The sequence below is a fragment of the Hippopotamus amphibius genome, chromosome 6, assembly GCF_030028045.1.
Source record: "Hippopotamus amphibius kiboko isolate mHipAmp2 chromosome 6, mHipAmp2.hap2, whole genome shotgun sequence".
Lineage (NCBI taxonomy): Eukaryota > Metazoa > Chordata > Mammalia > Artiodactyla > Hippopotamidae > Hippopotamus > Hippopotamus amphibius.
Genome location: NC_080191.1, coordinates 121,546,374 through 121,572,145, shown reverse-complemented (window position 1 = coordinate 121,572,145; position 25,772 = coordinate 121,546,374). Strand labels below are relative to the sequence as shown.

General features: G+C 36.1%; 1 protein-coding gene across 3 annotated transcripts in view; it reads right to left on the bottom strand.

The window, feature by feature from the left end:
• Positions 1 to 683: 683 nt before the first annotated feature.
• Positions 684 to 25,772, bottom strand: part of RASA2 (RAS p21 protein activator 2) — a 126,570-nt gene continuing 101,481 nt past the window's right edge. For 2 of the 3 annotated variants that reach the window (XM_057738761.1, XM_057738763.1), the window contains 7 exons: positions 23,041 to 23,114; positions 22,390 to 22,499; positions 7,574 to 7,656; positions 6,764 to 6,972; positions 5,970 to 6,073; positions 5,441 to 5,630; positions 684 to 3,753 (listed from right to left, as the gene is read on the bottom strand). In XM_057738761.1, coding sequence (XP_057594744.1) covers positions 3,723 to 3,753; positions 5,441 to 5,630; positions 5,970 to 6,073; positions 6,764 to 6,972; positions 7,574 to 7,656; positions 22,390 to 22,499; positions 23,041 to 23,114 — 801 coding nt within the window. In that variant the 3' untranslated portion in view covers positions 684 to 3,722. The remainder of the gene's footprint in view (positions 3,754 to 5,440; positions 5,631 to 5,969; positions 6,074 to 6,763; positions 6,973 to 7,573; positions 7,657 to 22,389; positions 22,500 to 23,040; positions 23,115 to 25,772) is intronic. The other variant, XM_057738762.1, reaches the window with a different exon arrangement.

Here is a 25,772-nt window from a genome sequence, read left to right as displayed (position 1 = left end):
AGTAGCTTGTTATAGAATAAAGCCCGTATAGAACCCTTTGAGGTTTCTACTCTAAGGTCTACTCTTTTTTTTGAATGAGCTAGTCTATAGATGTCCATTGTATCCAGTTGGTTGATGTCCTTACTAAGGTCTATTCTAATACATGGGCTAGTGTGAGCAGGATTCTGGTATTTGAATAAAAATAAGATGCTTAGCGATTCAGAACCCTATTCCTTCCACTTTATTAACCTTCAATTCCTCTACAGTTGCCGGGTCTAAGTTTTATAGAAGTTTATTTAGGGATACTAAGAGGCTGCTGAGGCACTAATGGGGAAGATTCTGGCTTCTCTCGTTGGGGGTGCAAGTAAGCTCGAACTTATTTATTCAGACAAGGGTGGAATATATTCCCACACACCGGATGTGCACAGCTCTTGGGAATGACAGGATCCTGCATGGCAACTGTACACTGTAGCTCCTCCAAACAAGTCTGTTGAATGAATAAGTAAGGACCTCAGTCCATCAAAAATCAGCCTAGATAAATGCAGGAGACTACTGCACTCTTTCCAGACAGTTTGTTCTTCTTTGTTACTGAGGACTCCTCACTTCTGCTATTCCCTTTCTAATAGGTGAGGTACAATAATTTTAAATGAAAAGAAATTCTTACATCAGTGAGAAAGTAAGGTCACACAAAGAGTGAACAGGCTTCTTGTAATTTATTTGAGTTATCTCCAAGCGACAGCTACAAAAGTTTTTAATTTTTATAATACTCTTGATAAGAAAATAAAATTTAAATAAAAATACATTCTCAACAATACAACATGGTTACACAAATTCACTACATTAAATTCTGATAACTTACATTTCCAAACCGGACACTGTAAAAACCAATATTTACTAGCAACATATTAATTTCCAAGTTAATAAAAATGGAAGCAGATAATATCAATCAAGACTGGTAATTTAACTCTAGAATGAGTCCTGTATTTTTCACATACTGTAAGGACACCTACAAGGCTTTGTAGCATTTTGTCTTTACAGGATGTACCGTTAGAACAAATTAAAGGTGCTTTTACTTAAAAAAAAAAAAAAAAAAAAAAAATCTGTCTTCTAAAACCTGGCATGAATGAGCCTTTCTGATAAATGAGTGAAATTAGGCTTCAGAAACAGAGACAAAAGCCACATCATTTGTCACCTTTTTTCTTACAATAGGAAAGCCTTGTTTTGACACTTAACCATTACCCGTGATATTATAAACATATTTCTTTGGCAAAGAAAATAGTTCAATTTGATAAATTATATTCCTGGGAGTAAAAAATGTTGCTATTGCCCATTATCATATTAAATGAATATTAAAAAACAAAGCTAAACAGAACAAAACAAACAATAACAACAAAACAAGCAACACACCACCATAATTTCAAATGATGGAAATGGCTATTAAACTAAGAACCAAAATAGGCATTTATGGCAAGAGTTTCTCTACATTATCTTTTTCTTTCCTTCGTGGGGTTTTCAGGGCTTTAGGGTGAAGTGAGCTGCCATGTATTTTTCAAGTTTGGAAAAGGCAGAGAAAGCACATCAGGTAGTAAAAATCAAAGTACTCATAAGTAAGAGCAGAGGAATGCGGCCCTTGGAAGCAAGTAAGTACCTTGGTTATCTTGGGGTCCCACTGACATGGTCTCTTATTTCAGAAGACTTTCAAAGAAAATTTCCTTTCACATTACTTGTTTTTAGGCTGTGCCAAGGTGGTTAATTTCAGTCAAACCGTCTCTTTAAAAGTGTCTTATGAAGAAAATAGCAGTAACTGAACTCTTCAAATTCTGAGTTATGTATTCACACAGCCTTGGTCCCTTTGAGAATGCCATGACCTTTAAAAACAGTCCTAACTGAGGGCTTGATATTAGAAATATTAGAAGAACATAACTAAAGAAGCCCCTAGAAAGTAATGAGTGGCACCCAGCAATGCTCACATGGCCTTTCCAGGCAGACATTCAGAGACTTTTAAAAGGAAATTTCAATCTGAATGAAATTCAACAGTGAGAAATTTATTAAATGGTAAAATTCTTTCACACTGATGAATCAGTGTAGTTTATGGAATCTACAAGCTCATAAAATTTAAAAGACTTTTTCAAACTTGTCTTTAAAATGGGCCAGGAATAACCTACCATAATGCAAACTAGGACTGATTCTTAAATAAAACCAACTGATTTTTACAAGTCCTTTAGAGAAATACATTGCTCAGTTATAATCATTTATGGAACAACTTTGATTGTGTGCCAAAGGTCTTTAAAAATAATTACCTAAGTAACATTATAATTTAAAAACAATTACCAATAACATAACTGGCAAAGTGAATCTTGAAATATAGCTTATACTCAGGGAAACAAAAAAAGCACTACTAGCTAGACTTACATTAATAAGTCACAGTTTTAAACAGAAACATGTAAAATACTCCAAGGTTCAAAGTACCACACTTAGAAAATGTTTTGAATTTAAAAAGACAAAATAAGAGTACCATGGTTTTTAATACTGATGAAGCGAAGTGTATCCCTCTTAACTGCAAGGTGGCAACTTGCTTCGGCTGCTTATTTACAGTTATGATTTTTAGGATAAAAGTAAATTATGAGGGAAAATTCAAACAGTTGCTTGCCCAAATTCCATTTGGCTAGCAGGCAATAAAGAAACAGCAGTGAAATATAAACATTTTTAGGAAAGCACTATTTCTAGACTTAAACACTGATCATTCAACTGATCATAAAGATTAGATACCACGGAGTATCTAAAGTATAATCTGGGGTGGCCCAGATGAGTAAAGTGCGCCGAGTGACTGTTCTGGAGTTAGATCTCAACCTCATGCTGGGAGGAGGGCGTCCTACGGTGGTGGCCCTTATAATAATGGAGTAACGAGAGAAGTCGAGGGCTTTTACCACCACCTTTTCCCATTGTTTACTTTCTCTTCTTTTTCAGAAGTGAAGTCCTTAGAAGTCACATTAACCTGAACTCTCGAATCAAGAAAATGAGTATCTGATGTTTAAACAGTGAAAAAAAATTTAGTGGTCTCATTTTATCTGCCATCACTCATCCCAAATGTAAACAAGATGCAGACAACAGTACATGTTCCCTGATTTCTCCTATCTGAGTTCTGTTTACATCTCTAAATAGGCAAAAGGATCTACCAACTTTCAAGGAAGCTCTGGCAGTTTTCTAACATTTCTGTCACTGTCCCTAATGTAATCTGTAATGACCAATGGACCAGAGATCGTTTTTTTTTCCTTTTTTGAAGAGGGAGGGTCTAGATTAACTAAATGGAAAGCTCTGAATAGTCATGGATTGAAATTTTCTAGTAAAACACAACGTTGGCAGTATAGAGCAGGCACTAATGGTAGTGAAAAGTCCACAGAACATGGAGTGTTACAAGAAGAGATGATTTCTTGCTATGGAGGAGTTCTCTTTTTGTTACAAAGCTTCTTTAGGAAGATTCTTTCTATTAAAAAGAAGTTGCGGAAACATGGCTTTCGACACATAAGATGTGAAGGGAATCTTGGGTTTTAAATTCTCTAGGAACACATCAATATCAGGATTCCCAAACAGTTAATTTCAATTATTAAATATTAAATACAGTATGAACTCAGGTGACAGTGAAGCCAATGTTCATTCTTAAATACTATGAACAATATATATGAATTGAAAAACTCCAACAAAAAATCATATTTTCCAGTTCTTCTCAATCAATTGGTCAAACTCTAAAATGTTTTCCCAACAATTGGATTTTCCCTAGAAAATAAAAAAAATCATTTTCAAAAGTTGAAAAACATAAAATTTTTAAAAGTGACAAATATCATAGTATCCAGTAAGTGTCTGTAATTCTCCCTTGATAATCTCTCATGTTGAGTCCTATTTTGCTAATTCAACAAGTTTTTATTGACTACCTATTAAATATCAGGCACTATTTTAGAAACTATGGACACAGCAGTGAAGAAAAAGGACAAAACCCCTGGCCCTGAGGAGCTTATATTCTGGTATAGAAAAAATAAGATGAACAAATAAAATATTTAGTACAAGAAAGATTGGTATTTTTTAACAGAGGGAAATACAGCTGGGAAGGGGTACAGTGTATGTGGGTATGAGGGGAGAATATTATTTAAGGATGGCCAAGCACTGGCTGGAGCCTCCTATGGAAACTTCCAAGGGCTCCAAGAAAACTGGATTACTACTGTTGGAAGAGAACAAAATATACTAATGTAGAAAAGACAAGATGCTTACAATAACCTCCCTAATGTACTGAGCTTTCTATCTAGGGAGAACACAAATATTTATACCCGCCACACTGATTTTTATTGTTTATAAAACACAAATATAATTATCAACCCACATAAGTAAAAAAAAAAAACTTAAAATGGTGAGACCAGGATTTGAGGCTCCCTAATTAACCAGCTGTATGACCTTGGGCAAGGCACTTAACTTCCCTGAGCCTCAGTTTCTCTAGCTGTAAAACGGGAATATAACCAAGTTGGATTGATGTGAGGATCAATGAGAGGGTGTGCACTGTGGCAAACACTTATCTGCTGGTCCAAGAACTATCCTTATCTACCTCTGTGCACAGAGAAACCTGATTCTACTGCTAGCACTGGGCACTCCCATGTTTCAGGGGAAGCTGGGGGTAACTTCAGACAAGGTTTCTTTCCTCTTGAGGACAAAACAGCTCTTTCTGCCTCCGGATTCTATTATTAAAAATATGGGGCTCTGAACTATTGCAGCCCAGCTGTGACCATGAGGGGACAAGCCTGAGGAAGACAGAAATCATCTTGTTGAAGATGGTTGAGGGGCTGGATCATCCTTGATGACAGTGTTGAGCTGAACTAGCCAACTGTAGAAATCGGGACTTAATTTGTGAGATTAAAAAATTTCCTATTATTTAAGCCACTTCCATTGGGATTTTCTGTTACTTGCTGCTAAAACCAATCTAACTGATGCAATGTAAAGCACTAGATACAGTGCCCAGTGGTAAGGAGTAAGAAGCTCCTTAATAAATATTAACTCTGGCTGGTTTCCACCACAGTGTCCACCTGCATCTGGGATGGATCCAAAGCATCAACTATGAAATACTTCTAGCACTTTCGTAACTAATTTTTTTTTTTAGTATTGTACTTAGTATGTACAAAGGTACTATGAGAGATAAAGAAGGAAGAGGATCAGTACAAACAAAACAAAAACTACTACATTGAAATATAAAAAGTGATGGCAAAGTACTGCACCAACATAATGAAATGAGACCAGAACTGAAAAAGACAAAGATCCCTATGTGAGTGGCCAGGGACAGTCTTGCACGAGAGCGCGGTTCGGAGCCAGTCTTGAAAGGTGAAGGTAAGCAGGAGGCCTGCACTTCAGGTGTGAGCTCAGGGTGGCAGAAGCAATCTCAAGCTATGTTCGAAAATGTTTAAAGTACCTTAAAAATACTTACTTGCTTCCATATTTTGCACTACTTGATCTCTTCTTCCTATACTTTTCATGAGGTTCATCTAGCTTCTCTATGACGCTTTTTATTTGTTGAATCGTCTTAAAGGTTGTTACAGAATCCTCGATTACAAAGTTAGAATAGTCATCAGGCTCTTTTTGTGGTCCTTGATAGACTGCTATAGTTCCACAAGCCTCTACAAGGAGCGATAAAATCTCTCGTCAGACAACTAAACTCATTAAGTGTAACTTGTAGTATAAATAAGAACTTTTCAAGGGGCTCAAGCTGGGAAGACCTCCCCTGGAAATGCACAGACAACCAAAATACATATATTTTATTAATTGTGATAATCACATTTATTCAAAAACAGTATTTTTACTTGATGAATATCTATGAAAAAGGCTCCCTTTGGGAGTTTGTCAACTTTGGTAAATCTATGAGGTATCTTTGACTTTAAGATAATACCAAAACAACACTTCAGGAATTGGTAATGAAGGATCATGGTTATATAAAAGTATTTTAATTGTATAGTTACCTTCCATTTTCTGCAGCTTAAGTAAACTGAGGGTAAAAAGGGAATAAATTCTTTCTGTTTCTCTGTCTTCATCAATATCTATTTGGATGTCTGCAGGGACACCTCTATGGTAAAAATGAAATCAAAGACATTGGAAAAATATCACTTTGTTAACATGCTAAAGACTTTTGATGGTTTGAGACTGAAAATAGAACCACACAATTTTATAGAAGGAACCTCAGGATTCCAGTGTAATTTGATAATTAAATAAAATGGAGCCAAGAGAGGTTCAGTCACTATGCGACTCTAAATCAAAAGGAGGGGAGTTTTAAAGTGAAATAATCGTCATCACCTATGCTTCGTCACACTCCTTTTTAAGTCTATAGGGCTACAATGGCTGCTGCATACAATTAGAAAGAGAACACTAGACCCTTCCTCTCTGATGTCTTGATCAAGCTTGCACAGCTGTTTAAACACTGCCCCCTTTTTTTGACGTGTGCAACCAGAATTTACTTGAGAACATTTTCATCACCCCCAAAAGAAACCCTGTATTCATGAGATCGCTCCATTCCTCCCTCCAGTTCCTCACAACCACTAATCTACTTTCTGTCTCTATAGTTACCTATTCTGGATACTTTATGTAAATATTATATACAGTATATGGCCTTTGTGTCTGGCTTCTTTCACTCAGCATGTTTTCCAGGTTCATCTGAGCATGTATCAGGACTTCATTCCATTTTATGGCTGGGTAATATTCCATTGTATGAATATAAAACATTTAAAAACAGTGCTTTTTTAATCAAAAAGAAACTTACGCAGTACATGGCTTGCAGCCTAGAGCATTTTCACTGGTCTCCAGACAGCAGAGCCAGTTTCCATTTAGATACGCAGAGGGATGATAAGAACTCAGCCTGTTCTGGTTGCATCGGCTCACCCTGCAGAGTACATCTATCCATTCATTAGCTTCTACACAATTATTTGCCTGGACATAGAGTGGTTTCTCGGTGTGTATCACTTGGAACATCTTCATAGGCAATTAAGACAAAAAGTTAGTGACAGAGTCTAAAAATCAAACAGTACAAAACACAAAAAGGTACATAACAAATCTAGTTTGCTTGGCTATGTCACTGTTGCTCAGGTATCTTATAAACTGCTGTGTATCAAGCAAGTTAGTCTGGACTGAGTCACATGGTACTAAACAGTACAACAGAATATAATTTTTAGAAGTCACACACATCCAAAGGAAAGAACTATCATATAAACAGGAATAAAGGGAAAGAATTTCAGATGCAGGAAAAAGTAGGAGTAAAAATAAAGCAGTGGGAAAACAGAAACAAGGAAATCATCTTGGTTGACTTGATTGTATTGGTATGTACTGAAGGGTAGCAGAAAATAAGGTTGCACAGACTGGTTAGGACTATGCAAGTATTGAGAAAAGTACCTTTAACTTAATAGGTGAGGCAGACTATATAAAGCATCAATGATGATGGGTAATTTTAAGACAGAGTTCTAGCCACCAATGATAAGATATTAATGATTAATAACAAAAACTAAAATAAACCTATATTAAAATTTCCAGCTAAGTAATATATGCAGTTTAAAAAGTTTTAAATTATGTAACTTACATTTTTCTTGTTGAAAGAACTCTCTTCCAGTTTTTCCACAGCAAGAATGTTTTTCACTGGAATTGTGTAAATTGCGTCTTTGCCTAAATTATAAAAGAGGTAGGATAAAATCAAAATAATTTCCATCAGAACTATAAAGGTGAGAGGTTAATGCTATAAGATTTAAGATCATTCTCTTGACGGTAGGCATATAAGTAACCTACAGATTTCCAAATGGTACAAACAAAAAAGTATTCTTTGTTTTATGCAACAAATGAATTTTGATTGTTTTCTATAACGTGACTCCCTCTTTATTTTTTAATATAAAATTAAAACATTTTCAAGGAAAAATGAGGGAATAAATTTGATCTCTATGTAAAAAATAAAAATGTTACATTTTGTAGTATTTAATTATATGGGGACTGAAAATATACATACTTAGCAATAAAGGTCTACACAAAACTTGCTGAGACATGGAATTTTCCTTCATGGAGTTATTATATAAACAATGAATCTGACTGTACCTAAGTGGATTTTTCTGCTTTTCCGATCTAATATTTAAGTTAAAGAATTAACCCTTAAAATAATGATTTGAAATTGAAAAACTGTACGTTATAATCACATATTGGCTGGTCAGCTGATTAGAGCCACCAAATTTACTCTAAGAGATACAGGAATAAAGTAAAAATTTTATTTGGTAGAGTGAATCATTAACCTAATTTAAGAATTAGGAAATCTGAGTTTGCTATAGGAGCTCCATAATAATATGGCACAAGGATATGATGCATTTCAACTTACAATTTACTTGAGAATAAACTACATTCATATAGTCATAGAAACTATAAACAAATACAATTATGGTCATTGTATAATGTTGTTCTTAGAAAATCGAAGCTTTGCTTCCCCCTCCCACCAAACTTTGCTTTAATGACATGTGGATCGATGGGTTGGAGGTTAAGCCCTTTATATTTTACATTATCCATACATTAATGTATGGCTTTTTTGGTCAAAGACACTAACTTGATTAATAAAGGTTTTCTTTTTTGAACAGAGAGGTTAACATAGAGTATTTGCTAAGCCTGGTTCCTACTGTAAAATGTAAATCTTAATTCAAGCAGATGTGATATATAATTTTTTTTAAAGATAAAGTCACTTAATTCAACTATCATACATTGAATGTTTACTATATATCAGACACTGTCCTAACCACTTGGGATACAGCAGTAAACAGAACATATAAGGCCCCTAATGAAGTTTACATTTAGGTCTGGAAAGACTGACGGAAGACAAATATTAGGTAGAGATGAATGCCATAATGGCAGCAACCCAAGGTGATGTGATAGAGAGTAACCCAAGTTACTTTAAATTGGGCAGTTAGGGAAAACTTTTCTGCAGAAATGACATTTAAATTCAACAAATACAAATTATATATACATGGGAAAATAAGAAAAGACTATCAGCAGTCTCTTGGAAGCAGACAAGATCAAATTTATGAGGGGTGTGGGGAGGTGGGAAGGGAGTAAATTGAAGGAAGCCACAGCCCGAGCCACAAATAGGAAAAGACATCTGCAAAAAGAGGACTGGTTAGAAGAGCTTCAAGCCAGAGTCAACGGACATAGACAGCTGCGGGGACCCGGGGGGAAAACACACACATGTATCAGGATGAGTAACTGGTGAGCTGCATCTGGAACAGCTGGGTCAATTAGGTCCTCACCCTCCTCCCACCGGCTTATGCTAAGCAGTAGTAAACAGAGGCACAGCCCCAGGCTAAAGCAGTAAGGATGCATACTGGGCTGTAAAGCAGGACTGCCACAGGTTGTTGAGAGCACCCATGCCAGAAGACAAGCACTAGCACCCTTGCTCCTCAGCAGCTCGTCCTGTACCCCCCTCACTGGCCAGAAGCTACTGAACACTCAAGCAGGTGAATGGACTGTAACACAAAGATGAGCAAATCGCCAAAAAAAATCACCAAACAGATGAGGAAAATAAGCACTCCGAAGGAGACACACATATGACAAAGAGAATAACATCTGAGGAAATCAGGGGTATAATGAATGAGGGGACAGAGGAGACATGTCTTTGGATACCAATCTACCTAGGGCACCAAAGAGATTCTAGAGAATTAAAAATGTTGCAGGAAGTTTCTATCTTTAGATTTATTGACTACACTAAGCATGCCCATATCCTAGAATTGCTGTTCATATTTGTTCATTTCTGGACAAATTATAATACAGCATATGTAAGAGAAAGTACATTGCTCCCAGGCACATATGATGTCATTAGAGTTAATTTCAGTTGATAGTGTTAACTGGAATGAATTGCAAGGTGAGTTAGTAAAACAGAAGATTTTACTAAGGACTTGCCAAATACACAGCACAAAAAGGACAAAGAAACAGAAAATAAAAATGTTAAGAGCCATGATGCGGACTTCCTAGGTGGTGCAGTGATTAAGAATCCGCCTGCCAATACAGGGGACACAGGTTCGATCCCTGCTCCAGGAAGATCCCACGTGCCGCGGAGCAACTAAGCCTGTGCACCACAACTACTGAGCCTGCGCTCTAGAGCCCATGAGCCACAACTACTGAGCCCATGTGCCACAACTACTGAAGGCCGCGCATCTAGAGCTCGTGCTCCACAACGAGAGAAGCCACTGAAATGAGGAGCCCGCACACCACAATGAAGAGTAGTCCCCACTCGTTACAACTAGAGAAAGCCCATGTGCAGCAACGAAGACCCACTGCAGCCAATAAATAAATAAATAAATTTATAATAAAAAAAAAAAAAGGTATACCTTAAAAAAAAAGGGCCATGATGGATGAATTTAGAAGTTTTGGTATCTAATAAGCATTCCAGAAACAGAAAAGAAAGAGTGCTGAGAAGAAAATTACCAATGAAAATGTCCCAGAGATGAAGGCAGAAATCTTCAGAATGAAAGGGTCCATAAAGGGCTGAGCAGGATGGAAGAAGGGTGATACCTACACACTGGACAGTAAAATATGAGAACTTGAAGGTTAAAGAAAGTCCTAAGAGTTTCTAGGGAGAAAAATCAAGACTAAGAATTAGAATGACAACAAAATTCTTACCAGCAAAAAGGGAAACTAGCAAATCATGGGGAAATATCTTAGAAGTTCTGCAGGAAATGATTTTAAATACGTCTAACATCATTCAAGACTAAGGGTAAAATACAGACTTTTTTTTTATATGCAAGGACTCAGAAAATTTATCAGCCCTAAAGGCTATCTGAAATAATTCCTTGAGGACATGCTCTTGCAAACTAAATAAGAATCCAGGAAAAAGACAAGTATGTTATATAAGAAATAGTACTGGGCAAAGAAATCAGAAAAATTGATAAGCATGGTTAGAAAAATCATTAAAACAAAACAGGTAAAAGAAACAAGAGAACCTAGTACTAAAATTTCAGACAACCTTACTAGGTAGATGGTAGGAAAAATAAATTGAAAGCATGCTCACGTTCTTTCTCAGCTTGAATGGAGACTGTGATTAACTGCAGACAATAAGATAAACAGTAAGTTTAAACCTGCCTGTTAACAAGTTAAAAGTAGAAACGGAGACAGAACGAACATGAGTGGAACTGATTATTCCAATAAAAAAGAAGTAAAAAAGCCCCCAATAAACAGAAAAGCCTAATAAACAAAAAACATACAACAAAGTAGCAGTTACGGTAATCACACTAATTGTGAGTGTATTAAATTTCTCTATTAAGTGACTAAAATCTAGTTTTGGCTAAAATCATCATTACCTTCTCAAGAAGTTAAACATAAAGTTAGTTACCATACGACCCACTGATTCCACTCCTACGTACATACACAAGAGAACTGAAAATATATGTCTGCACAAAAATGTGTACATGAATGTTCATAGCAGCATTATTCATAATGGCAGAAAATGAAACAATCTAAATGTACATCAACTGAGGAACTGATAAAATTTGGAATATATCCAAACAATGAAATATTCAGCCATAAAAGGAATAAAGTACTGATTCATGCCATATCATAGATGAACTTGGAAAACATTATGTGAAATGAAAGAAGCCAGTCATAAAAGGATACACATTGTTTAAGTCCATTTACACGAAATGTCCAGAATAGGCAAATCCATAGAAACAGAAAGCAGACTTGTGTTTGCAAGGGCTGGGAGAAGGGAGGTCAAGACGGTGACTGTTAGTGGGAATAGCTTTTCTTTTTTGGGGGGATGAAAATGTTCTGCAACTAGTGGTGACTGCACAACTCTGAATACACTGAAAATGAATTGTACTCTTTAAATGGGTGAGTTTTATGGTATGTGAATTATATCTCCATTAAAAAAACCCATTATCACCCCAAGAAAAACAGAAGTCCAGCTACATATTGGTCCCAAGGAACACAGATGAAACAAAATAACCATGAAAGTATTTTTTGATAGTAGTGTAAGGAGGTTGAGTAATTTCATGCCTCAGAAAATAAGTATAAAACTGGGCAAATTATTAAAAACAACCGCTTCAGGGCACTGGAAAATAACCAAAGGCAAGTAAAAATCTGAGAAGTGTTTACTCATGAACAACTGCTTACTGCACAGGTTACGAACTATGAGTTTACGGTCTTCCTCCTTGGGGGTATTTCCGTAATTCCCCAGTCAGTGAAAACTCACAGCTTTACTGGCTGGAGGTTACAGATTCAACTTTAAGGGTGAGATTTTGGAAACAACAGCGCCACAGAAAGACTGAGATAATAAACTCGCCACATCCCTGGCTGACTGTTAAAGATGCATGTATATGGACCATCCCAGAAAGTCTAGCAAAAGTGGAAAGCCTGGGGAGACTTGTGAATTTGCTGTGCTCTGAATGTGTTCTGATTCACAAACAGCTCAGGTGATAGAGGATGGAAGACTTAACTGGCTTCAGGTAGTTGAGCTCTATGCTCCAAATCGGTTCATCACTAAACTAACCAAGCTCAGGTGAGACCCCCTAGGGAGGAAGCTAGGATTAGGGCAAAAAACAAAATCTGAGCAAAGACAACAGCAGCTATACACTGACAGAGAGAAAGAAAAAGAGTGACAAACAGACATACACAACATACAATGCAGTTTGAGTCTAGGCAAGCCTTCAGAAGAACAATCAGAATCCAGACACACTACAATGTATCACCTACAAGGCCCAGTTTTTAACTAAAAAATAAGATGTGGAAAGAAACAGGAACATTGTGACCCATACTTGGGAAAGAAAGCAGCCAACTAAAACTGACTCTGAGTGGATTCAGATGTTGAATTTATTCTATTAGTGAGCAAAGCGGCTATTGTAAATATGTTCAAATAATTAAAGGAAAATACGCTAAGAACTGAACAAATGTGGACTCTAAACAGGAAAACAGAAACTATAAAAAGAATCAAAAAAATTTTAGAGCTGAAAAGCACAATAAATGGAACAACAAATTCAATACACGAGCTGAAGAGATTGGAGATGGTAAACAAATCAATGAACATAAATAGAAATTATCCAATCTAAAGGACAAAGATAAAAAAGAATGAGAACAAATGAACTGTCTCAGAGAGACCTGTGAGATAGTAATCAAGCATACCTGAACAAGTATAACTGGAATCCTAAGAAATAGAGAAAATGGACAGAAAAAAAAAATTTGAAGAAATAAGTAAAAAATTTCCTGTATTTGGTGAAAACATTAGCTTATGGTTTAAAGAAACTCAAATCCCAGCAACTTCTAGAAAAATTTCAACTGCCAAGCAATATATTTTATGCCCATTATCATAGCAAAAAAGAAAATGGGGCAATTTTATAAAGAATGGGAAAAATATGGGAGTGTCTTACTTTAATGAAGTTCAATTCATCTTAAAAAAATGTTAGGTACATTTGATATCCTAAGAAATCCCTGCTACTCCACTGTTGCAAAGATACTCTTTCATGTTTTCACTGAGGCCTATGATCCTCTTACCTTGAAATTTTGTGTGTAGTATGAGGTAAGGTGAAGTTCATTTTCTCTGTGTGTTTATCCAGTTGTTTCAGCACCATTTGTTGAAAAGACTTTCCTTTTCCAATTGAATTGTCTGGACACTTTTGTCAAAACGGAATTGACCATATATGTGTGTGTCTTTCTGGACCCTTGTCTGTTCATTGATCTCTCTAGCTCTTATGCCAAAATTTCAGACTTGAATATTGTAGCTTCATAGTAAGTCTTAGACCTCCAACTTTGTTCTACTTTTTCAACATTGCTTCAGTCATGTTAAGTCCTTTGTTTTCCCACTGACATCAATTTTAGAATCAACTTGTCAATTTTTACCACAAAACTTGTTGGGATTTGGAGTGGGACTGTGTAAAAATAAAGATGAATTTGAGAAGTGACTTCTTAAAGAATACAGAACCTTCAAATCCACAAACATGATGTATGTGTCCTTTTATTTAGGTCTCCTTTATTTTAACTCAGCAGTGTTTTATAATTATCATTAAAGTCTTATTTTTAAAAAGTTATTCCTAAGTATTTCAGGTTGTTGTTTTTGAAGGAGGGAACTGCTATTGTAAATGTTATTATTTTTTAAACATCTTGTAACAGTGCGATGCTAGTTTATACAAAACAGCAGATTCATATATATTAAGCATGTATCCCAAGATCTTGCTAAATTCACTTAATTTAGTTCAAGTAGTTGTTTTGAAGATTCTTTAGGATTTTTTATGTAACTCTAAATGTCCTTTAATTCTTTTTATTGGGGGGAGGGGTCTTACTGCATTGTTTACAACCCCCAGTACAATGCTGAAGAGAACTGATTAAAGTGGATTATCCTTGCTTTGCTCCTGATCTTAGATATGTTACATTTATTCTAATTACTTGATATAGTTGGGCTTAAGCTATCATTTTGCTATTTGTTTGCTATTTGTCCCATCTGATTTTTGCTCCTTTGTTCTTCCTCTACTATCATTGTTATTTTTGGGGCAGGGGAGAGGGGATGGGTTATACTTTAAAAAAAAATTTTTTTTTTCTTCTAGAGATTATTATATACAGCCTTAACTTATTACAATCTACTTAAAATTATTGTGTCACTTCACATAAAATAGAAGATCCCTGCAATAATTTACTCCATCCCCTTCCTTTGTGCTACTACTCTCATATATTCTACATCTAAATTTGTTATAAACTATACAATTCACTGTTGCAAATTTTGCATTAAACAGTTGCTTTTTAAAGAAATTAAGAAGAAAAGACTAACACATTTATGTACATATTTACTATTTTCAGTGTTCTTCATTCCTTTCTATAGATCTAAGTGTCCATTTGGTGTTATGTCACTTCAACCTGAATAATTTCCTTTAGCATTCCTATAGCGCAAGTCTGCTTGCAATTTATCTAAAGGATATTTTCATTTTTGAAGGAAATTTTCACTAGAATTTTAGCTTGAGAGCTTTTTTCCTTCAGCACTCAAAAGACTGTCCATATGTCTAAGTGTGATTTTCTTTGTACTTACTATGCTTGGTGCTCACTGATCTCCTTAGATCTGTAATATAACGTTTTTCACCAAATCTGGGAAATTTTAGGCCATTATTTCTTCAAATATTTTTTTCTGCTTCACTCTTTCTCTATTCAGCTTCTAGGATGCCAATCATGCATATGTCAGGCGGCCTGGTACTGCTCCACAAGTCACTGAGGTTCTGTCCATTTTTCCCCCAAATCTTTTTTCTCTGTTATTTAAGAGTAGATAATTTCTATTGATTTGTCTTCAAGTTCACTGAATCTTTCTTCTGAGATCTCAAACCTGTTTTTAAGCCCATCCAATAAATTTTTCATTTACGATGCTGTACTTTTCAATTCCAGATTTCCATCTGATTCAGTTTCTATTTTTTCTTTTTGCTGGAATTCCCCATCTCTTTAGCCATGATGACTTATCTTTTACATTAAATCCTTGAAATATTTATAACAGCTTTAAAGTTCATGTCTGCTAATTCCAACATGTAGATCATATAGGGATCTGAGTGTTGATTGCTTTTTCTCTTGACTAGTGTCATATTTTCCTGCTTCTTCTCAAACTTGTTCATATTTCATTGTACACTGGACACTATGAATAACACGTTGTAGAGACTGTGGATTCAGTTATCTTCCCTTGAAAAGTTGTATATTAGCTGATCATCCTGAGGCTTGGTTTTATACTTTGTTCATATGATATTTTGTTTATTCTTAATCCCAGGACATAGTCTTTACTTGTGAACCACCACCCTTTTGAGATTCCAATGAAAATCTCAGGGTGTTTACCAAGCCCTTCTAAAATTCCAAACTCTGTCTCTGAGGAGGAAAGAAGCTGACATCTCTGCTCATCTTTCTTAGTCTTTCAGGGGAGTTCAGTGCAGATTGGAAGGCTCCTCCTTTTAATCTCCTCAATTTCTGGCTTCTCTGGCAGCCTTAAATTCTGTGCTTTGCCATATTAAGCCAATAAAACTATGACTTTCTGGGAATTCCCTGGCAGTCCATTGTTAGGACTCTGCACTTCCACTGCAGGGGCAAGGGTTCGATCCCTGGTTGGGGAACTAAGATCCTGTATGCCATGCAGTGTGGCCAAAAAACAAATAAAAAAGCTATGACTTTCTGCTTGAATTTTTCTTTTTTTTTAAACCAGCAAAATGGGTTTATTCACGCACAGCAAAGAATTGCAATGTGGGATGTGCAATCTCTGTGAGCCACAGGCAAGTCCAGGGAACAAAGGAAAGGAACATTCTTTTATAGAGTAGAAGGGAGAGTTGGAAGGAGCTGCTGTAAACAAAGAGTCCATTGGAGGAAACTGGGAGTTCGAAGTGTAGTGGCTTTTCATTGGCTGAGTGTGACAGCCTTTGGTTGGCTGGGCTGTTGCCCAGGCAAGGAGAAATTCTTCCTCCTGGTTAGTAAAGTAGTAACCTTCTTCCTGTTGGAGATACAAAGGTATAGTCTCTTCCTGTGCATCTATAACTGACATCAAGTGACAGGGTGTGAGAGAGCTCTCCCTTCTGGTCTCCTGACTCCATTTTATTTTTTTATTTTTATTTTTTTTAATTTATTTATTTATTGGCTGCCTTGGGTCTTTGTTGCTGTACGCAGGCTTTCTCTAGTTGCGGAGAGGGGGGCTACTGTTCATTGTGGTGCGTGGGCTTCTCATTGCAGTGGCTTCTCTTGTTGCGGAGCATGGGCTCTAGGCACTTGGGCTTCAGTAGTTGCAGCACATGGGCTCAGTAGTTGTGGCTCACAGGCTCTAGAGCACAGGCTCAGTAGTTGTGCCGAACCAGCTTAGCTGCTCCATGCCATGTGGGATCTTCCCAGACCAGGGCTTGAACCCATGTCCCCTGCATTGGCAGGTGGATTCTTAACCACTGCGCCACCAGGGATGTCCCTGACTCCCTTTTAAATGAGGGTTCTGTTTATTAATTTTCACAGGACTCCAGGTGTGGACATGGGGTGTAGCTTCTGGATCCAGTCTCTGGACCTGGCCAATCCTGAGCAGTTTCAGGGCTCTGCCTTTCTCTCGGCCCATGGCTGCTAGTGGGTATGGGCGATAGGGGCTCGTATGCGCCCAGCTTTGCAGTTGCTGGGTTTCAGCCTTCTTCACCCTGGTGTGATTGCTGGTATAAAAAGCCCACTTTCTGCTTGAATTTTAGCCACCTCATACTGCACAGGTTGGGAGTGCTTTCAGGGTGAAAAGCCAAATAAACATAAATCTCACCCAGCATGGTTCTCATCTTCCAAGGGTCAAATTCTTCAGAGTTGTTTTATATATTCTGGCCAAACTTTTCATTTGCTATCTATTAAAGAGTTAGTCTAGTACAAGCTTCTTTACTATTACCAGAACTCATGTCTATTTTTAAAAAGGCAACTTTACCAGTCTACTTGTATAAGCCCAAATCCCTGGAGTATCCTTGACTATCTCACTCTTGATATCTGACCCTCTAGCAAATCTTGTGAATACTATCTTTAAAACAGATCCAGGAGGTGGTCTGTTTTCATAACCTCCATTGCTGCTAACAGGTCCAAGCCATTATCTTGTCTCCCCTGAATTACTTCAACAGTGTCTTACTTGGTCTCCTTGCCCCCTTCAGTCTATTCACACAGCACTCCACATGGCAAGAGTGATCAATCCTATTAAAACATAAGTCAAATGATATCGTTCCTTTGCTTAAAACTCTCCAACGCCCTGCCATCTTATTCAAAGTCTTACAATGTCCCACAAGCCCTATAATATCTAACTCCTCCATGATCTTTTTGACCTCAATTCCTATGATTACCCCCTTATTCATTTTTTTTTTTTTTTATAGTCACAAAAGCTATCTCTTGGCACCTGATTACTCTAGGCATGCTTCTATTTCAGGGCCTCTGTACCAGCTGCTGTTAGTTATGTCTGCATCACTACTACCTCAAATTTATCCACACAGCTCACTCCCTCACCCTCTCTAGGTCTGTGCTCAAAAGTCACTTTTCTCAATGAAGCCTTCCCTGGCTACACTTTTTAATAATCCATCTCATTTATAATCATCTTATATACCATAAAAAATTTTTTTTTGGTTTACTGTTGATCACTACTAAACTGTAAGATCCATGGGGGTAAGGATTTTGGTATGTTTTGCTCACTACTGTTTTCTCCAGAGTTTGGAACTCTGGCATACAGCAGGTACTCAATAAAATATCTGTTGAATATCACGCATAATTGAATCAATGGTGTTCTTTAGGTTATTAAAGAAAAAAATACAGCAAAGCCCTGTGTGTGAAAATATGAGCAGGTAAAAACTAAGTCAAACTAAATGTATTGAGATTCATGTTTAAAATATCATGGAAATTTCTTTTATATTGTCCATAGGTTCATGAGCTAGAACACTGATATCATATGGAAGTTATGTAGGCTGTATGTATGTATCAGTGAATAACAGGTCATCCAGAAGTAGACAATATCTAATCAAGTTTGGAGAACACAGATAGAATTTCACAGGTGAATTTGTTAATAACCTATTATTTAAAAAAAGAAGCTATTATTAGTAAGCTTGGTGGAAATTTTAGAAAACTAGAGCAGTGGTTCTTAATGTAATTCAGATAACAGCATATCTGGAAAACATGGTGTTTCTCTGAAGAACACCATTTATTAAAAACTAATAGATGCCTTAATGAAGGTAGTAAAAACATGGTCCCTACCACTGAGGATCTTGAAAGACCAGGGCAAGAGGTATATAAAAGTTAATGACCACACAGTGCGACACAAGTTATCACTAATGTGCTGAAGAAACACAGTAAGAGGATACTCCACTGAGGTGGGCAGAGGCTTTATGAAAACGACTTCCTTAAAGAGCTGACACTTGATCTGAGGGTTAAAGGACAACAAATTACACAGGTAAAGAAGGAAAGAAAGGGATTTCTAGATAGAGTGAATGCAAAAGCACCAATATAAAAGAGCACAACTGAAAGGAACTGCAAGAGTTAGTCTGGTGAAACAACATATGGAGAATGCAAAAGATGAGGCTGGATGAGATAGGAAAAGGCTGGAACATCGATAACTTATCTGACTCCAGCATACAACTAGGAGAACATTTACTTGCAGAAGACGACCACATTACAGCATAGCAATATATAACTACAGCCACAACCACACAGGCCCATAGAAACTGTCAAGGTAATCACGACTGATAGCTGACTGAAGGCCCCATGATACTTATCTGCCACATGTTAATTCAGTGATTTTGAAGGTTACTTACTATTCTTAAGTGGGCACCAAAATTTAATAACTTATTTTGAGAAAAAATCTTAAAACTGAGAAAATTCTATTAATTGCTTTTACAGTAAATTGGGAAAAGACCATTATTATTTGATTCTAAGTGACAGAAATACTTGATTCAGAATACTGGTGTCCAGTAGGAGGGAAGAGTGAATGACTCAATGATTTAAAGCTATGTTATAGAATATCTGGGAGGTGCTCTTTCAAACACCAAAGTCATAAGGTGTAATAAGAGACTACTTAACTAGCAGTCTTAGCTATGCAGGAAACTGCAAGCAAACAGGAAGTAAGCAAAACATTTACTGAGCAACCAAAGAGAGAATCCAAAGCCTATGTATTTTTTTCCACAGAGGAAAGTCCTGAAATCTTCAAAGTCTTTTAATCTTATGCATAATTTTAACAAACACAGTACCTACATCCTCACTCACAGTATATTAGCAGTAAAAAATGGAAGTAGGGGATAAAAGGTGGGAGTGAGATGTTACATTATTGTTCACTGACAGCACAAGAAATTCAAGGTGACAGCCTGAACATAAAGGGGATAATGAAAAACTGTATAAAGCAAACACAGGAACACAAAAAAGCACAGCAGTCCAAGGCATGTAGCTGGCAAGTAAACAGCTGCAGACACCCATAAGCAGCCCTGAAAACATCAGTAAATCAGAGTACTATATAAGAATTAATATTATCAGTGATAGCCCCAAGCCATCTAGAAAATGTTAACTTACGTTCAATGAACTCTTTTTTTAGAAGGCAGGGAAGCATGTAATACATTTTGGAAAAATCCAATAAAATAGTTAAAACAAAAAGCACGGATGCTTAAAATGTAGGTTTTGGTAAATAATCTTGAAACTTCATATAATAGAGCTCATTCCTTCAATGCCATTCCAACATGTTAAATTTCTTACAGCCTGAAAATAATGTAACTTCTAACATGTCTATTTTATACCTCAGAGCAGTTTAATCATTCTAGAGAATTTTATCCTCATAAGATAGAAGTTCTTGAGAACTGTGCATGGACTCTGGGACTATGAACTCCCTGAAATTACATGTAAGATTTTCTGTCTGTTTGTACGTGCATTTTTCGTGAGGAAGATGGTCCAAAACTATCATCTGATTCTTACAGTCTTAAACCAAAGAAGACTTTAGAATATTGGTTTAGATTAGAAAATACTTTAAATGAGGAGAAAATAGCCTATTTATTCACAGAGAATAACAAACTTACCTTACATTTTATTTCAGTGTACTGTTGATGTAAACATTAGCATATTATGCCAGCTATTTAAAAAATATTGCTATATATGTGAAAGCATTTATATAGTATTCAACATAAACTATAACTTCTAAAACATTAAAAATACGCTTAGCTTATAGAATGCTGTCTGGAAGGGCAAGTATGTAGCCTACTGATCTTTAGTCAATGGAATATTTATATTCCACAGCAAATTATCTGGGTGCCTAAAAATATAGTGCATTCTTATGTTTTATTAAGACACGGCTTCTTACGTCTTATTAATATATTTGGACATACATAGTCATTCTGGCTAAGGATCCTAAGGAACTATGAAACAAAAAAAATTTCTTTTCACTTTAATCTTCAAGAATCTCCACTGAAGCATTTTATTTGAGTCTACATTCTCTTGAAAGTGTCTTATATATGGTGTTGGTTTTACTTCACAATTTATACCAGAAGTTCTCTTAACAGATCTTTACCTAACAGATTTGATAGTAACCAAAACTCTCCATTTCCTCTGTAAAACATACTGAATGATGCTCATGGGATGCTGAATGCTTGTGGCTACTAGGGCACTAACTATTAAGCATGTATCCTTCTGCTTCCATTGGTTAAGCTGTTTTGATTACCAAGTCCATTGGGTTTGTTCCCAAACCTATATATGCCATTTTCCCATGCTGTAATTATAATTTACTTAAACATTATGTAAAGTGACAAAATAAGTGCCACATACCAAGAGGCATATATTTATTTGAAAATCAGGTAAACACTCTGAAAAGCTTTCAAAAAAGGAGACCAACACCCACACAAATAAAGTTGATTGATATGGGGGTGAGACAGCTGCAAAAACTTAGAGTGACTATCATGACACTCTAAAAGGATTCTATAATTGGATTACTTTTCAGGTATTTAAGTTCTAGCTTTGCTTTGGAGAAATCAACCTGAAAACTGATGCATCAGGGGTATGTCTGCATAAGACGGAGGGAAATCTAGTCTATAGATCCATATTCAAAGAAAGGATATTGGCTATCAAAAGATTGGTAAACAAACATATAAATATTTAAAGTATGCATCTTTTTGTTTGTTTTTAAGTGATTCTTGCTTTAACTGACCTTTTTGGTTAAGTGAACAACTTTGGATCCTGACCACTTTGAATAGAAGGGACTTTTCTTATTATGTGCTGTATGATGTAGATACTAAATTCCTGCTAAGATATCAGAAGCCTTCTATTGGATAATGCTTTACCCCAAAAGAATAAATTTAAAAGTTAGAGATTTTAAGCATTATGTTAGTCCACTGACGGACAAATTTTGCCTCTCTGAAGCCCTTAAATCACACTGTAGGAAAATGGCTTTCTTTACCCAAACAGATAGCCAATCTGTGCCTTTTCAGGAGGCAAATTACTAGAATTTTCATCTTGGAGTCAGATTGGCTAATAGTCTAGAATGAATCTTTTAACTGAATAGGAATCACAGTGTATGGTATGACAGGGAATTTTTGGCAAACCACTGAAACACTGCCATTTATCAGAAACTGATTCTTACCAATTTGACTCTGGAAGTTAAAGAAAGTTCTAAGTTCTAAAATATCTGTTTTTCTTTATGTATTGATTACAAAAACAGCGATTTACCAGGGATTTTTAGAAAACAGAAGCATACTGTAGGACACCGTTTTCAGTAACAGAAGACATTCAATGTGAGGGGGAAAAAATGTAATTTACATGGTGTCTCTTGTCAAATATTTTTTACAGTGTGTGTGCATCACTGTCAGAAACCATGAACTATAGTAGCATTAGTAAAAAGGTGCACTCGTTACATTAAGCAGCAGAAAAAGAAATCTTCCCTGGGAATCAGGAAGAGACCCCACAATAAAGCATAAACACAACTACCTGGCTGCTTGTGGTAGGTGAGCTCTCTGCTTGTTAAGCAGAACCACCGTTTCTTGAAATTCTTTTTTCCAATCCGAGTTCTTCCCTGAGCTCTTTTATACATCTCACTGCCAAAATAACAGATGTAAACATTCAGTGACAAATATTAAAAATTAATCCAAAACAAAGAACTGTCCTTTAATTTTCAATGACATGAATAGTTGTCAAAGACTATATTAAGTATATGAAAATGTCTTTGCCATCTATAATTCCTGTGTTAATTTTGGCCATACAAGGGAATAAAGTCTTCAAATAATTTAATATTTACAATTGTACTATCCAGAACTAAAAAGGCCAAATGAGTAATTTCCCCCTTTAACTGCTAATGAAATAGTACTTTAAGACTGAATAATGCTGTTACTTTCTCAACGTACTCTAACACCCATAATATCCTCATATTTGCAAAACAACTCTAACACCGTATGGACAAGAAAACATGCCCACCTGGCATAAAGTTTACAGGATAGTAAGGGTGACTTACCTGATTGATGTTACTTAGACAGTTCTAGCACAGAATAAAACCCATATTTCCTCACTCCTGGATCCATGCTCTTTGTACTTAATGTCTATACTGAAATACGACTTTAATATCAAATTTCATTTAATTACCCTTCTTTCAGGTGCACAGGCTCACTCGTACCACTGGTCTCTTTAGTTTCAGTAGATGAAATTTCATCCAAGAACTAAATGGGGAAAGGGGCAAATATTACACTTTGTGATAAGGTATATCGTGAATTCAGTTTATCAATGTCACCGACAGATAATATTGTGAAGTTCATTATTAAGGAAGAAAACAAAACACATTTAATTGTAGAGGAAGTCCCTAAGTTACATATGACAGGTATTCCATTGATAAAAAGTTTATTCTTAAGTTATTTAAAACTCAGAATATATGTCCCCTGTGGAAATAATTCAACCCACAATACCTTAACTGCAACTCTGAAATGTATAAACCTCTGAGTACAAAAAGTTTTTTGGTTTGCTTTTAATTTAAAATAAACTCATTTACAGAAACTTAACCTGAACTGATGAAAGGCTATTTGTAGCCCGTATTTATCCTACTTAGTGTGAAAATTCACTAATGTGCTACATAAACATCAATGTGTTTGATTATGGGGTTAACCCTGTGACCTACTGGTTATATAATATACAGCATATTATATATTATAATATATATAATTGTATATATAATATGATTATATAATATACAGCATGTACCTATTATCTTTTAAAACTGAAAAAATTAATTTTGAAATACTTCTGTTCCCAAAGATTTTAGACACAGCATTGAGAACTTATATTCTGGGTCAGGGATCATCAAACGATATAGCTCAGCAGGCCAAATTCAACCTGTTTTTGTAATAAGGCCTACAAGTTAAGAATAGTTTTCAAATTTTTAAAGGGTTGTAAAAACAAAAACAAACAAAAATATGTGGCAGTTCCCTTATGTGGCCAACAAAGCCTAAAGTATTTACTCACTGGCCCTTTATAGAAAAGACTTTTCTGACTTCTATCATATATAATTGACTTTAGCCCTGAGAGCCAGTACTTTAGTTATGACTAAAGTGTAATTGGGTTCTTTGGAATAACCTGGAAATTTAATAACCATTTACAAACTTCCTATGGAAAATGTGGGAATGTGGTGGCTCAAAAAAACCTGGAGTACCCAAATCTAGCAATGGCAAAGTGAGAAGCATTTAGCTTCAGGAATATGCTACCTCAACTGGTCAAGAGATTCCTGACACGTGGCCTTCTTTTCATGGGAGAGGGAAATTAGTAGTTCAGGAACAATTCCCGTTATTAGCAAGGAATCTTATTTTGCCCTATAAAGGCACCATCTATTTGTTTCGTCTTTGTTTTTTCCTTTATACTTTTCTATGTTGTCCCACTTGGGGTTGAAAACAAAAACAAAGTATTTTCCAGAAAGGATGACACTGAGGCACCAGAACTTGTGGGCACAGTCATTTTCTCCTAAGACTGGCTGTAGATTGCCAACCAGAACCTCCACTGTGGGATTTTCCAGTGGGATGATTTTTGTTTGTTTTTTTACGAAGTTTTATTGAGATACAACTGATATACAATAAACTGCATATATTTAAAGTGTACAATTTGATTTTTTCTTATTAGTAATGTATATATGGCAATCCCAGTCTCCCAATTCATCCCTCCCCCCACCCCCCGCTTTCCCCACTTGGTGTCCATGTTTGTTCTCTACATCTGTGTCTCTATTTCTGCCTTGCAAACCAGTTGATTTGTACCATTTTTCTATATTCCGCATGTATGTGTTAATATGCGATATTTGTTTTTCTCTTTCTGACTCACTTCATTCTGTGTGACAGTCTCTAGGTTCCAGTGGAATGTTTACTTCTAGTTTTGGTAGAAGAAATCTTGGTAAGTGAAAGAACAAGAACAGTTACTTTTGAATTATATGTGGGTCACACAGAACAAGTAGCCAAGGAAACTAAATAAGTGTCCTATTACATCTTCAGTTCCCACACAGGGACCATCCACTAATGGAGCGTGAAAGAGTTATCTGAATATTTCATTTCTTAGTATTTGCCTGCGGGCACTAATTTTCTTATCTGATAAATATTTATTATTGTATGATAATTATTAAGTTTATTATTTATCTGTTATATTGTTAAGGAACATAAGGTAAATCCAGATATATAAGGTGAAAGAAAACATAATTAAGATGGACTATAGGCAGGGTAAATACAGGCCTCAATTTGCTCAGGGCCACCCTTGTCTACAACTTTGGTCCCTGCATAATCAAAGTACTCCTTTTCACTCTTGAAAACTTTGTAGTTTTGGACACTAAATTATATGGTCACCCTGTTTATAGACCTATTCAGCTTATTCTTCCTAAACTTTGTGGAAACAGTATAGGATTCAGAGTTAAAAACTATTTTCTTCTGGAGCACTAATCAATGTCACTAGTGAGAACACCAATTAAACAAGAAACTGGGTTTCATAAGTTTTTGCAATTTCTAGCACTGCACATATCTAGACTCACCTAGTAAATAATAAAGGAAATTCATACGTGAGGGCAAAACATCCTATGTAAATCTGAGACAGGAAATGTACTATGGTGATAGTGCATGAGAATGTGAATGGGTGACTCAGAGCAGATCAGGAACAGACTAAACTCCTGACACCCTTAAATAGTTTCTCCACTGACATTATCAACTATACACATTCTGATTGTATCAGGAAAAAGAAGATGCTGCCATAGCCTAGGTAACTAAAAAAATGGAAAAACAACCCCCAAACGAAAGACAGCACATCATAATCCTGCCAACAAAAGTCTGCCTACACCGTCCCACAAACTGTTTCAACAA